The sequence below is a fragment of the Arachis ipaensis genome, chromosome B10 (assembly GCF_059453495.1).
Source record: "Arachis ipaensis isolate K30076 ecotype BB chromosome B10, ASM5945349v1, whole genome shotgun sequence".
Lineage (NCBI taxonomy): Eukaryota > Viridiplantae > Streptophyta > Magnoliopsida > Fabales > Fabaceae > Arachis > Arachis ipaensis.
Genome location: NC_142435.1, coordinates 117,051,464 through 117,066,129, shown reverse-complemented (window position 1 = coordinate 117,066,129; position 14,666 = coordinate 117,051,464). Strand labels below are relative to the sequence as shown.

Below are 14,666 nucleotides of genomic sequence, written 5' to 3'. Positions count from 1 at the left end.
AGTAGTCTATTGTTTTATCTTATATTGTATATTTAGATATTTTTTGTATTCGTGTTCTTATTCTATATTTAGCTTTATTCTCGAATAACTCTGTTTGAGATTAGCCTGTTGCATTTTTAATCTAAGTATTTATTTATTATTCAGTATTTAATGCATACATAAATAAACTACGGAATAACATAAAAATCTTACATACTACTTTAAATTGGATAAAAAAATTACATAAAATGTTACGTTAAAATGTTTAACCACTATTGACCTCTGGCGGAGCTTGGACCAGCGCGCTGAGGACATCGGCTGCAGCTATGTCCCCCCCCATCCACAAATAGTACACCGATGCGGACCACGCATATCCTGCGAATCCATCTCATTCAAGTAGCGGGTTGACTTCGGTCTTCCTTTTGTCGCGCGGCTCAATGTCCAATTGGTGATCACCTTCGCTCCTTCATATCTATCCCACGTAGATGGGTCACCCATGGAACAAACTTGCCTCTATACACCTTGCAAATTTTAGACATATTGTATATGTTATGCACATACACTTGCCAATCAAGATGTTGGTTAGCGCAACATGCAAGAACGTGGCGACATGGGAGTTGCTCAACCTAGAAATGGCCACAGTCACAGTGTTGTTGCGCAAGTTTAACGGTGTAAATAGAACCATCTTTCATTTCTCGAACCTCAAACATCTCGTTGCACCTGTCGAACCAATTAACGACAATGTTTCCTTCACGTCGAAAGCTTTCTTAAACTCTTTTGGTAGTAAATTCTGAATACGTGAATCCATTGCGGACATGCTCATGAGCCTCGGCGCTCTTCTGAGTAAACAATTCGTTCAGCCGATAGAAAGTAGACCTAACAACGGCAGTCACAGGAAGGTTGCGTGCACCCTTCAGGACATAATTTATGCACTCTACCATGTTTGTGGTCATATGTCCCCAACGATGACCCCCGTCAAATGTCAACACCCATTTCTCAACATCAATCTCATCGCACCATTGAGTATATGCTTCACCTCGCTCTTTAAGCCGTTGGTAGTTTTTGTTGTACTCCTATTCCGTCCCAAAATAGCTTGTTCACCAAACCGTGAAATCATAAGCAGAAGCCACAATATTTCCATGAATAGGACTATAAACAGTGCATTTAAATACCTGTGTTAACCACGAGTTTATGCAAATACAGAGCTTTGAACATACTTAAGAAGTTGGACACGATGTGCCTGATGCAGAACATGTGCCACGCTCTTGGTGGTGACCATGCACCGTTACTGCGAGCTATTGCTGCGTCGATGGAGTTATGGCGGTCATAAATAATTCCCACGCCATCAATGGTAACAACATATCTCCGCAAATTAGTTAGAAAAAACTCCCACACGTCTACTATCTCACCCTCGACTATTGCAAATTCAATAGGCACAATGTTTTGGTTCCCATCTTGTGCAACTGCAACTAGAAGTGCACCTTTATACTTTCCGTACAAGTGTGTACCATTAACCTGCACCAATGGCTTGCAATGCCTGAATGCCACAATACACGGATAAAAGCTCCAAAAAACATGATGGAGAACTTTTACACCTTGAACCTCCTCATTTTCACGGTAAATTTTTGCAACAGATTACTACTTTGCCAACCAAGCCTTATGGTAACTTACAGTGTAGTTGAATCTCGACTGAACTTCTGCAATAATAGACTTCACCTTTATTGACGGGTCCGCTTTAACCAATGGCCTGATGGCATCTGCAATTGTGTCTGAGTCCAACTTGGCATGATCTTGTGAAATTGTGCCCAATGGTGCACGTGTGTTTGCCATTGTATCTCCTGATCTCCCAACACTCCTTCTTTTGAATCAAGTTAGCTCGGATAAGCAAATCGCACCCTGCACCATATACCTTTGCATTTCGCATAGAATGTTTACGGCTCAGACTCATAAACAGTGTAATCAACTCCTCTAGAGATAGTGTAGCTTTTGATTGCAGATATCACCGAATCCCTAGAACCAAATTCTATTCTGACACTAAACTCACCATCTTCCACCGTAAAGTCGCCTTCACTTACGACATGCGATCCACCAGTAGTCGGAAAAAGCAAATAAAATTAATGGTAGTGGTAACTTTAATTAATAACCATAAGATAACATACCGATATTTGCATACTCAGGAAATTCTGGTGCAGGCATGGCTTCGAGATCCAGAGTCCGCATAAAAGATGAAACTTCAAAGGGGTGCTAACTTACGATCGAATTTGCCTCATTTTGTTTTGCCGGATTGCCTGCCAAGTCTCCATCCTCGTTTTTGTCATCGACTTCATAGTTGGCTTCAAACTCCTCTTCACTGTCGTTGTTATCTTCTTCCCAATCTATATCCCCGATTTCATCAATGTTGACATCGTTGCCAACCGAATCCATCCCCGTATACTGTTCAAACTCAATGTACAGCTCGATCATCGGCACGTGAAATCAGGTTTGTTGATAAATACAGAAAATAAGTTGTATACTTGCGTCGTCAGTGATGGACATTATTTGAAACTATATCAGCCCACCGAATACTTGTACAGGATTTCTGTATAAAATGTTGCTCACCCTTTTCAAAATGTGACTTTGTATGTTATCACATAGACCACTTTGTAACTCCACAAAACTGATGGTGCACGGAATAGAAAACGATAAGGGACATTCACAAACAAAAGTCACTCCTTCGTGTGTGTTTGGTATAATCCCACCATTATAATATACTCGCAAATTTACAACACCTTCCATAACCTCAGCCTCACCTAACTCGACTTTTTTGACACAGTTAATTGCCAAAAAAGCACACCACTATGGGCTTTATGCAAGAAAGAGTAAGAGGAGAAGTGAAGATGAAGATGAATGAAATTGCGCTTCATATTTATAGGCAAAGTTGTGGATTAAAATATTATTCTGTGTACAAAACGCAACCTGCGTTTATGGGCTTCAAAAAGAATTTGAATTTTGTGGCTCTAAAAATGCAACCTCCATTTAGCCTACACAAAAAAATGAAAATCTCAAAACGCAACTTGCGTTTAGTATGTTTCAAAAAATAAAAAATAAAAAGTTCAGAACGCAGCATGCGTTTTACATCTGACACCATAGTAGTGCAATTTTTTTCCACACATCCATTTCATGGTGTTACACCTTATTTCTTTCCAAAATAAAAAAAAAAACCAGCCTCAATTTAATCCTCTAATTTTTAATGAACTCAAATTATATCTTAAAATTTTAAAATGTAATTTAAATTGATTTTTCCACCCATCTCTATCACCAAAGAACTAACATATTAACACTTGGCACCAATTAATCCTCAATTCACTGTTCATTCATTAGAAGAAATCTCAATTAGATGTGTCAATCAGTCTATTCTAATTTTTGTGTCGGAGGTTACCTCTTAAAAATATAGAAGAACCCTTAACATAATGTTCCAATTAGGCATCACCATTAGCATCTTTGTCATCAACATTCTCAATTATTTCTTCGCCAAGATGAAGCATGGTGAAGGCTGGCGCTACAACTTGCATTTTGCAGCTATCTTGGTCGTGATGATCGCTAACGGCACAATCTTTCTCCCCATGGCTATCCTTGCCGTAATGACCTTGTTGAGGCGAGTGAATCGTCCATGGCAGTGAAACACCCATGGGCCACTCTGTTGAAGAGGCATTATAGGCTTCTGCTTGTGATGATCATCAATTCCATTTTGTCAGCAGCTCGCCAGCATGAATGTGATTACTTTCTATGCTTTGATTTTGTTCAGAACCATTAGTTTTGGTAGCAACGCTTCTCTTATGTCTTCCATGACCATCAGTGGCAGGATTGATATGCATCTATGTGATGGGATTTCCATGGTGATGGATCTTCTTGGATGGCTGGTTCCTAGCGAGATATTTTTCTTTGAAGTTAGATGGTATGCGAAATTGCTACTCAGGTTGTGAATTGTTGTTCGAAATTGATTCCTTGGCAATGGCACCAAAAACGGATGCACAGGACCATGGTCTAAACATATCTTCACAACTTCGCATAATTAACCAGCAAGTGCACTGGGTCGTCCAAGTAATACCTTACGTGAGTAAGGGTCGAATCCCACGGAGATTGTTGGTATGAAGCAAGCTATGGTCACCTTGTAAATCTCAGTCAGGCGGATATAAAACAGTAATGGGTTTTCAAAAATAAATAATTGAATAGGGATAGAGGTACTTATGTAAATCATTGGTAGGAATTTCAGATAAGCGAATGGAGATGCTTTTCGTTCCTCTGAACCTCTGCTTTCCTGCTATCTTCATCCAGTCAGTCTTACTCCTTTCCATGGCTGGCTTTATGTGATACATCACCACTGTCAATGGCTACTTTCGGTCATCTCTCGGGAAAATGATCCAATGCCCTGTCACGGCACGGCTAATCGTCTGGAGGCATCACCCTTGTCAATGGCTTCATCTTATCCTCTCAGTGAAAATGATCAACGCACCCTGTCACGGCACGGCTATTCATCTGTCGGTTCTCGATCATGCTGGAATAGGATTTACTATCCTTTTGCGTCTGTCACTAACGCCCCGCAATCGCGAGTTTGGAGCTCGTCACAGTCATTCATTCATTGAATCCTACTCGGAATACCACAGACAAGGTTTAGACCTTCCGGATTCTCTTGAATGCCGCCATCATTCTAGCTTACGCCACGAAGATTCTGGTTAGGAGATCTAAGAGATACTCATTCAGTCTAAGGTAGAACGAAAGTGGTTGTCAGGCACGCGTTCATAGGGAATGATGATGATTGTCACGTTCATCACACTCAGATTGAAGTACGAATGAATATCTTGGAAGCAAAACAAGATGAATTGAATAGAAAACAGTAGTACTTTGCATTAATCTTTGAGGAACAGCAGAGCTCCACACCTTAATCTATGGAGTGTAGAAACTCTACCGTTGAAAATACATAAGTGAAAGTCCAGGCATGGCCGAGAGGCCAGCCCTCAAACGTGATCTAAGATAGCATACAACTGATCAAAGATACCTAATACAATAGTAAAAGGTCCTATTTATAATAAACTAGCTACTAGGGTTTACAGAAGTAAGTAATTGATGCATAAATCCACTTCCGGGGCCCACTTGGTGTGTGCTTGGGCTGATCTTGAGTGTTGCACGTGTAGAGGTCCTTCTTGGAGTTGAACGCCAGTATTTGTGCCAGTTTGGACGTTCAACTCTGGTTTTGGATCTTTTTTTGGCGCTGGACGCCAGATTTGGGCAGAGAGCTGGCGTTGAACGCCAGTTTGCATCATCTAAACTTGGCCAAAGTATGGACTATTATATATTTCTGGAAATCCCTGGATATCTACTTTCCAACGCAATTGGAAGCGCGCCATTTCGAGTTCTGTAGCTCCAAAAAATCCACTTTGAGTGCAGGGAGGTCAGAATCCAACAGCATCAGCAGTCCTTCTTCAACCTCTGAATCTGATTTTTGCTCAAGTCCCTAAATCTCAGCCAGAAAATACCTGAAATCACAGAAAAACACACAAACTTATAGTAAAGTCCAGAAATGTCAATTTAACATAAAAACTAATGAAAACATCCCTAAAAGTAGCTAGATCCTACTAAAAACATACTAAACACAATGTCAAAAAGCGTATAAATTATCCGCTCATCACAACACCAAACTTAAATTGTTGCTTGTCCCCAAGCAACTGAAAATCAAATAGGATAAAAAGAAGAGAATATACTATAAATTCCAAACTATCAATGAAACATAGCTTCAATCATATGAGCGGGACTTATAGCTTTTTGCCTCTTGAATAGTTTTGGCATCTCACTTTATCCATTGAGGTTTAGAATGATTGGCATCTATAGGAACTCAGAGTTCAGATAGTGTTATTGATTCTCCTAGTTCAGTATGATGATTCTTGAACACAGCTTCTTTATGAGTCTTGGCCGTGGCCCTAAGCACTTTGTTTTCCAGTATTACCACCGGATACATAAATGCCACAGACACATAATTGGGTGAACCTTTTCAGATTGTGACTCAGCTTTGCTAAAGTCCCCAATTAGAGGTGTCCAGGGTTCTTAAGCACACTCTTTTTTTGCTTTGGACCTTGACTTTAACCGCTCAGTCTCAAGTTTTCACTTGACACCTACACGCCACAAGCACATGGTTAGGGACAGCTTGGTTTAGCCGCTTAGACCAGGATTTTATTCCTTTAGGCCCTCCTATCCACTGATGCTCAAAGCCTTGGGATCTTTTTTATTTCCCTTGCCTTTTGGTTTTAAGGGTTATTGGCTTTTTCTGCTTGCTTTTTCTTTTTCTTTTTTTTTCTTTCTATTTTTTTTTCTGCAAGCTTTGTTCTTTGCTGCTTTTTCTTGCTTCAAGAATCATTTTTATGATTTTTCAGATTATCAAATAACATGTCTCCTAGTCATCATTCTTTCAAGAGCCAACATATTTAACATTCTTAAACAACAACTTCAAAAGACATATGCACTGTTCAAGCATACATTCAGAAAACAAGAAGCATTGTCGCCACATCAATATAATTAAACCAAGTTCAAGGATAAATTCGAAACTCATGTACTTCTTGTTCTTTTGAATTAAAACATTTTTCATTTAAGAGAGGTGATGGATTCATAAGACATTCATAACTTTAAGACAAAGTTACTAACTACTAATGATCATGTAATGAAGACACAAACATAGATAAGCACATAACATAGAAAACGAAAAACAGAAGAAATAAGAACAAGGAATGAATCCACCTTAGTGATGGTGGCGTTTCCTTTTTGAGGAACCAATGATGTCCTTGAGCTCTTTTATGTCTCTTCCTTGTCTTTGTTGCTCCTCCCTCATGGCTTTTTGATCTTCTCTTATTTCATGAAGCATGATGGAGTGCTCTTGATGTTCCACCCTTAGTTGTCCCATATTGGAACTCAATTCTCCTAGGGAGGTGTTGATTTGCTCCCAATAGTTTTGTGGAGGAAAGTGCATTTGAGGCATCTCCGGGATCTCATGGTGATGAGCTTCATACGCCTCTTGAGCTCCATGAATGGGCTCTCTTGCTTGCTCCATCTTTTTCTTAGTGATGGGCTTGTCCTCTTTGATGAGGATATCTCCCTCTATGTCAATCCCAGCCGAATTGCATAGGTGGCAAATGAGATGAGGAAAAGCTAACCTTGCCATAGTGGAAGACTTGTCAGCCACCTTGTAGAGTTCTTGAGGTATAATCTCATGAACTTCCACCTCTTCTCCAATCATGATGCTATGGATCATGATGGCCCGGTCTATAGTAACTTCAGACCGGTTGCTAGTGGGAATGATTGAGCATTGAATAAACTCCAACCATCCTCTAGCTACAGGCTTGAGGTCCAATCTTCTTAGTTGAACCGGCTTGCCTTTGGAGTCAATCTTCCATTGAGCTCCTTCTACACATATGTCCATAAGGACTTGGTCCAACTTTTGATTAAAGTTGACCCTTCTAGTGTAGGGGCGTTCATCTCCTTGCATCATGGGCAAGTTAAACGCCAACCTCACATTCTCCGGACTAAAATCTAAGTATTTCCCCCGAACCATTGTAACATAGTTCTTTGGATCCGGGTTCTTACTTTGATCATGGTTCTTGGTGATCCATGCATTAGCATAGAACTCTTGAACCATTAGGATGCCGACTTGTTGGATGGGATTTGTTAGAACTTCCCAACCTCTTCTTTGAATTTCATGTCGGATCTCCAGATACTCATTTCTTTTGAGTTTAAAAGGGACCTCAGGGATCACCTTCTTCTTGGCCACAACATCATAGAAGTGGTCTTGATGGGCTTTGGAGATGAACCTTTCCATCTCCCATGACTCGGATGTGGAAGCTTTTGTCTTCCCTTTCCCCTTTCTAGAGGATTCTCCGGTCTTAGGTGCCATCAATGGTAATGGAAAAACAAAAAGCTTATGCTTTTACCACACCAAACTTAGAATTTTGCTCGCCCTCGAGCAATAAAAGAAAGAATAGATGAAGAAGAAGAAGAGATAGAGGAGAGGGAGAGTGGGAAATGTTTCGGCCAAGAAGGGTGTAGAGGGGTGTGTTGTGTGAATTTGATGAAGAATGGAGGGCTTTATATAGGGAAGGGAGGGGGGTTAAGGTTCGGCCATATGGGTGGGTTTGGGTGGGAAATTGGTTTTGAATTTTTGAAGGTAGGTGGAGTTTATGAGGTAGGTTTATGGGAAAGAGTGGATGGATGTGAGTGGTGAAGAGGTGATGGGGAAGAGAGATTGAGGTGATTGGTGAAGGGTTTTTGGGGAAGAGTGTTTATGGGATTGTGTGAAAGAGAGTGGTGAGGGATGAGAAGAGTTGAGTGGAGGTAGGTGGGGATCCTGTGGGGTCCACAGATCCTGATATGATCCTGTGGGGTCCACAAATCCTGAGGTGTCAAGGATTTACATCCCTGCACCCATTAGGCATGTAAAATGCCTTTGCACACAACTCTGGGCGTTTAGCGCCAGGTTGGTGCCCATTTTGGGCGTTCAACGCCCATTTGTTGCCATTTCTGGCGTTGAACGCCAGAACCATGCTTGTTCTGGGCGTTCAGCGCCAGAACCATGCTCTGTTCTGGCGTTGAACGCCAGGCAGGTGCTTCCTCCAAGGTGTGATTTTTCTTCTGCTGTTTTTGATTCCGTTTTCAATTTTTATTTTTATTTTGTGACTCCACATGATCATGAACCTATAAAGACATATAACTAAGAAAAATATAGTTAGCTAAATAAAAATTGGGTTGCCTCCCAACAAGCGCTTCTTTAATGTCAATAGCTTGACAGTGGGCTCTCATGGAGCCTCACAGATGTTCAGAGCATTGTTGAGACTCTCCAACACCAAACTTAGAGTTTGGATATGGGAGTTCAACACCAAACTTGGAGTTTGGTTGTGGCCTCCCAACACCAAACTTAGAGTTTGACTGTGGGGGCTTGGGTTGACTCTGCTTTGAGAGAAGCTTTTTCTGCTTCCTCTCCATGGATGCAGAGAGGGATCCTTGAGTTGTAAACACAAGGTTGTCCTTATTCAATTGAAGAACTAATTCTCCTCTGTCCACATCAATCACAGCTCTTGCTATGGCTAGGAAAGGTCTTCCTAGGATGATAGATTCATCCTCTTCCTTTCCAGTATCCAGGACTATGAAATCAGCAGGGATGTAAAGGCCTTCAACCTTTACTAACACGTCCTCTACTTGTCCATAAGCCTGTTTTCTTGAATTGTCTGCCATCTCTAATGAGATTTTAGCAGCTTGCTCCCCATAGATTCCCAGTTTCTCTATTACAGAGAGGGGCATGAGGTTTATTCCTGAACCAAGGTCACACAGAGCCTTAAAGATCATGGTGCCTATGGTACAAGGTATTATGAACTTTCCAAGATCCTGTCTCTTCTGAGGCAATGTCAGTTGATCCAGATCACTTAGTTCATTGATGAACAAGGGAGGTTCATCTTCCCAAGTTTTAATGCCAAATAATTTGGCATTCAGCTTCATGATTGCACCAACGAACTTGGCAGCTTACTCTTCAGTGACATCCTCATTCTCTTCAGAAGAGGAATACTCATCAGAGCTCATGAAGGGCATAAGGAGGTTCAATGGAATCTCTATGGTCTCTAGATGAGCCTCAGATTCCTTTGGTTCCTCAGAGGGAAACTCCTTATTGATCACTGGACATCCCAGGAGGTCTTCCTCACTGGGATTCACGTCCTCTCCTTCCCTTACAGGTTCGGCCATGGTGCTTATGTCAATGGCCTTGCACTCTCATTTTGGATTCTCTTCTGTATTGCTTGGGAGAGTACTAGGAGGGATTTCAGTGATCCTCTTACTCAGCTGGCCCACTTGTGCTTCCAGATTTCTAATGGAAGACCTTGTTTCATTCATGAAACTCACAGTGGCCTTGGACAGATCAGAGACTAAGTTTGCTAAATTAGAAGTATTTTGTTCAGAGTTCTCTGTCTGTTGCTGAGTGGATGATGGAAAAGGTTTATTATTGTTAAACCTGTTTCTTCCACCATTATTAAAGCCTTGTTGAGGCTTTTGATCCTTCCATGAGAAATTTGGATGATTTCTCCATGATGAGTTATAGGTGTTTCCATAAGGTTCACCTAAGTAATTCACCTCTGCTATTGCAGGGTTTTCAGGATCATAAGCTTCTTCTTCATAAGACGCCTCTTGAGTACTGTTGGATGCAGCTTGCATTCCATTCAGACTCTGAGAAATCATATTGACTTGCTGAGTCAATATTTTGTTCTGAGCCAATATGGCATTCAGAGTATCAACCTCAAGAACTCCCTTCTTCATAGGCGTCCCATTATTCATAGATTCCTTTCAGAAGTGTACATGAACTGGTTATTTGCAACCATGTCAATGAGTTCTTGAGCTTCTGCAGACGTTTTCTTTAGGTGAATGGATCCACCTGCAGAGGTGTCCAATGACATCTTAGATAACTCAGACAGACCATCATAGAATATATCCAGGATGGTCCATTCTGAAAGCATGTCAGAAGGACACTTTTTGGTCAGTCCTTTGTATCTCTCCCAAGCTTCATAGAGGGATTCACCTTCCTTCTGTCTGAAGGTTTGAACATCCACTCTAAGCTTACTCAGCTTTTGAGGAGGAAAGAACTTGGCTAAGAAAGTCTTGACCAGCTTATCCCAAGAGTTCAGGCTGTCTTTAGGTTGAGAATCCAACCATATTCTAGCTCTGTCTCTTACAGCAAAAGGGAAAAGCATGAGCCTGTAGACTTCAGGATCTACTCCATTAGTCTTAACAGTATCGCATATCTGTAAGAATTCAGTTAAGAACTGAAAAGGATCTTCAGATGGAAGTCCATAAAACTTGCAGTTCTGCTGCATCAGAGAAACTAATTGAGGTTTCAGCTCAAAGTTGTTTGCTCCAATGGCAGGAATGGAGATGCTTCTTCCATGTAAATTGGAATTAGGTGCAGTAAAGTCACCAAGCATTCTCCTTGCATTATTATTATTTTCGGCTGCCATCTCCTCTTCCTGTTCGAAAATTTCTGACAGGTTATCTCTGGATTGTTGTAATTTATCTTCTCTTAATTTTCTCTTCAGAGTCCTTTCAGGTTCTGGATCTGCTTCAACAAGAATGTTCTTGTCCTTGCTCCTGCTCATATGACAAAGAAGAGGGCACAGAAAAATAATAATAATGGAGATCCTTTATACCACAGTATAGGGATCCCTTTGTGAGTGGAAGAAAAGAGGGAGACAAAGAATCTGATGTAAAGAAAGAAACACAACTGTGAGGAGGGCAGAGATGTGAGATGAGATGTTAGTAAATGAATAAATAAATAGAATAAGATGGGAGAGGGAGAATTTTTGAAAATAATTTTTGAAAAAGAGTTAGTGATTTTCGAAAATAGTTTTTGAAAAAGGTTAGTATTTTTTTTCGAAATTTTTTTTTAAAATCAAAAATAAAAATAATTAGTTAATAAAAAAAGTAATTTTTGAAAAAGAGGGAAGATATTTTCGAAAATTAGAGAGAGAGAGTTAGTTAGGTAGTTTTGAAAAAGATAAGAAACAAACAAAAAAAGTTAGTTGGTTAGTTGAAACAATTTTGAAAAGATAAGAAGTTAGGAAGTTAGAAAAGATATTTTGAAATCAAATTTTTGAAAAAGTTAAGATAAGAAGATATTTTTGAAAAGATATGATAGAAGTTAGTTTTTGAAAAAGATATGATTTTTAAAATCACAATTAATGACTTGATTCACAAGAAATCACAAGATATGATTCTAAAACTCAAAGTTTGAATCTTTCTTAACAAGCAAGTAACAAACTTGAAATTTTTGAATCAAAACATTAATTGTTATTGTTATTTTCGAAAATTTGATATAAAAATAAGAAAAAGATTTTTGAAAAATATTTTTGGAATTTTCGAAAATAACTAAGAAGTTTGAAAAAGATTTGATTTTTGAAAAAGATTTTGAAAAAGATAAGATTTTCAAATTGAAAATTTGATTTGACTCATAAGAAACAACTTGATTTTAAAAATTTTTGAAAAAGTCAATCCAAATTTTCGAATTTGATGAGAGAAAAAGGGGAAGATATTTTTTTTTTATTTTTGAATTTTTATGATGAGAGAGAAAAACAAGAAAAATGATGCAATGCATGAAAGTTATGGATCAAAACAATGAATGCATGCAAGAATGCTATGAATGTCAAGATGAACACCAAGAACACTATGAAGATCATGATGAACATCAAGAACACATTTTTGAAAAATTTTTAATGCAAAGAAAACATGCAGGACACCAAACTTAGAATTCTTTAATGCTTAGACGTTAAGAATTCAAGAATGCATATGAAAAACAAGATAAGACACACAACATGCAAATGCAAAGATCAAACAAGAAGACTTACCAAGAACAACTTGAAGATCATGAAGAACACTATGAATGCATGAGAATTTTCGAAAAATGCAAGATGCATATGCAATTGACACCAAACTTATAACATGACTCAAGACTCAAACAAGAAACAAAAAAAAATATTTTTGATTTTTATGATTTTCTAAATTTTTTTTTTGTATTTTTTTTCGAAAATTATTATGAAAAAGAAAAATAAGGATTCCAAAATTTTTAATATGTATTCCAGAAATCTTGCCATGTTAGTCTAAAGCTTCAGTCCAGAAATTAGACATGGCTCACCAGCCAGCCAAGCTTTCAATGAAAGCTCCGGTCCAAAACACTAGACATGGCCAATGGCCAGCCAAGCTTTAGCATGTAAATCAGGAACAGCAGCAGGTGGATTAACAACAACTAGCTTGCTCTTGATAACAAATTGCTGCCTCAGTCTAAATAAATTTAGACATGGCTTTACAGCCAACCAGGCTTCGCATGCTTCGTGAAACACTAGAATTCATTCTTAAAAATTCTGAAGAAAAATATATTTTTGAAAACATTTTTTTGAAAAGAAAACAAAAAGAAAATTACCTAATCTGAGCAACAAGATGAACCGTTAGTTCTCCAAACTCGAACAATCCCCGGCAACGGCACCAAAAACTTGGTATGCGAAATTGCTACTCAGGTTGTGAATTGTTGTTCGAAATTGATTCCCTGGCAATGGCACCAAAAACGGATGCACAGGACCATGGTCTAAACATATCTTCACAACTTTGCATAACTAACCAGCAAGTGCACTGGGTTGTCCAAGTAATACCTTACGTGAGTAAGGGTCGAATCCCACGGAGATTGTCGGTATGAAGCAAGCTATGGTCACCTTGTAAATCTCAGTCAGGCGGATATAAAACAGTAATGGGTTTTCGAAAATAAATAATAGAATAGGGATAGAGGTACTTATGTAAATCATTGGTAGGAATTTCAGATAAGCGAATGGAGATGCTTTTCGTTCCTCTGAACCTCTGCTTTCCTGCTATCTTCATCCAGTCAGTCTTACTCCTTTCCATGGCTGGCTTTATGTGATACATCACCACTGTCAATGGCTACTTTCGGTCATCTCTCGGGAAAATGATCCAATGCCCTGTCACGGCACGGCTAATCGTTTGGAGGCATCACCCTTGTCAATGGCTTCATCTTATCCTCTCAGTGAAAATGATCAACGCACCCTATCACGGCACGGCTATTCATCTGTCGGTTCTCGATCATGCTGGAATAGGATTTACTATCCTTTTGCGTTTGTCACTAACGCCCCGCAATCGCGAGTTTGGAGCTCGTCACATTCATTCATTCATTGAATCCTACTCGGAATACCACAGACAAGGTTTAGACCTTCCGGATTCTCTTGAATGCCGCCATCATTCTAGCTTACGCCACGAAGATTCTGGTTAGGAGATCTAAGAGATACTCATTCAGTCTAAGGTAGAACGGAAGTGGTTGTCAGGCACGCGTTCATAGGGAATGATGATGATTGTCACGTTCATCACACTCAGATTGAAGTACGAATGAATATCTTGGAAGCGAAACAAGATGAATTGAATAGAAAACAGTAGTACTTTGCATTAATCTTTGAGGAACAGCAGAGCTCCACACCTTAATCTATGGAGTGTAGAAACTCTACCGTTGAAAATACATAAGTGAAAGTCCAGGCATGGCCGAGAGGCCAGCCCTCAAACGTGATCTAAGATAGCATACAACTGATCAAAGATACCTAATACAATAGTAAAAGGTCCTATTTATAATAAACTAGCTACTAGGGTTTACAGAAGTAAGTAATTGATGCATAAATCCACTTCCAGGGCCCACTTGGTGTGTGCTTGGGCTGATCTTGAGTGTTGCACGTGTAGAGGTCCTTCTTGGAGTTGAACGCCAGTATTTGTGCCAGTTTGGGCGTTCAACTCTGGTTTTGGATCATTTTCTGGCACTTGACGCCAGATTTGGGCAGAGAGCTGGCGTTGAACGCCAGTTTGCATCATCTATTCTTGGCCAAAGTATAGACTATTATATATTTCTGGAAAGCCCTGGATGTCTACTTTCCAACGCAATTGGAAGCGCGCCATTTCGAGTTCTGTAGCTCCAGAAAATCCACTTTGAGTGCAGGGAGGTCAGAATCCAACAGCATCAGCAGTCCTTCTTCAACCTCTGAATCTGATTTTTGCTCAAGTCCCTAAATCTCAGCCAGAAAATACCTGAAATTACAGAAAAACACACAAACTCATAGTAAAGTCCAGAAATGTGAATTTAACATAAAAACTAA

At 39.6% G+C, this 14,666-nt stretch overlaps 1 protein-coding gene and 1 non-coding gene across 2 annotated transcripts; one reads left to right on the top strand and one right to left on the bottom strand.

Moving 5' to 3' along the window:
* Nucleotides 1–605: 605 nt before the first annotated feature.
* Nucleotides 606–1,809, bottom strand: LOC148581431 (uncharacterized). The gene is made up of 4 exons (XM_088492377.1): nucleotides 1,651–1,809; nucleotides 1,162–1,494; nucleotides 778–1,052; nucleotides 606–699 (listed from the first exon to the last, which is right to left on the bottom strand). Exons 1-4 carry the CDS (start codon nucleotides 1,807–1,809, stop codon nucleotides 606–608), a joined length of 861 nt encoding a protein of 286 aa, XP_088348503.1.
* Nucleotides 1,810–10,487: 8,678 nt separating this feature from the next.
* LOC148581430 (small nucleolar RNA R71) lies at nucleotides 10,488–10,595 on the top strand. The gene has a single exon (XR_015899515.1). It is a non-coding gene; the product is annotated as a small nucleolar RNA R71 (small nucleolar RNA).
* The last annotated feature ends 4,071 nt before the right edge of the window (nucleotides 10,596–14,666 follow it).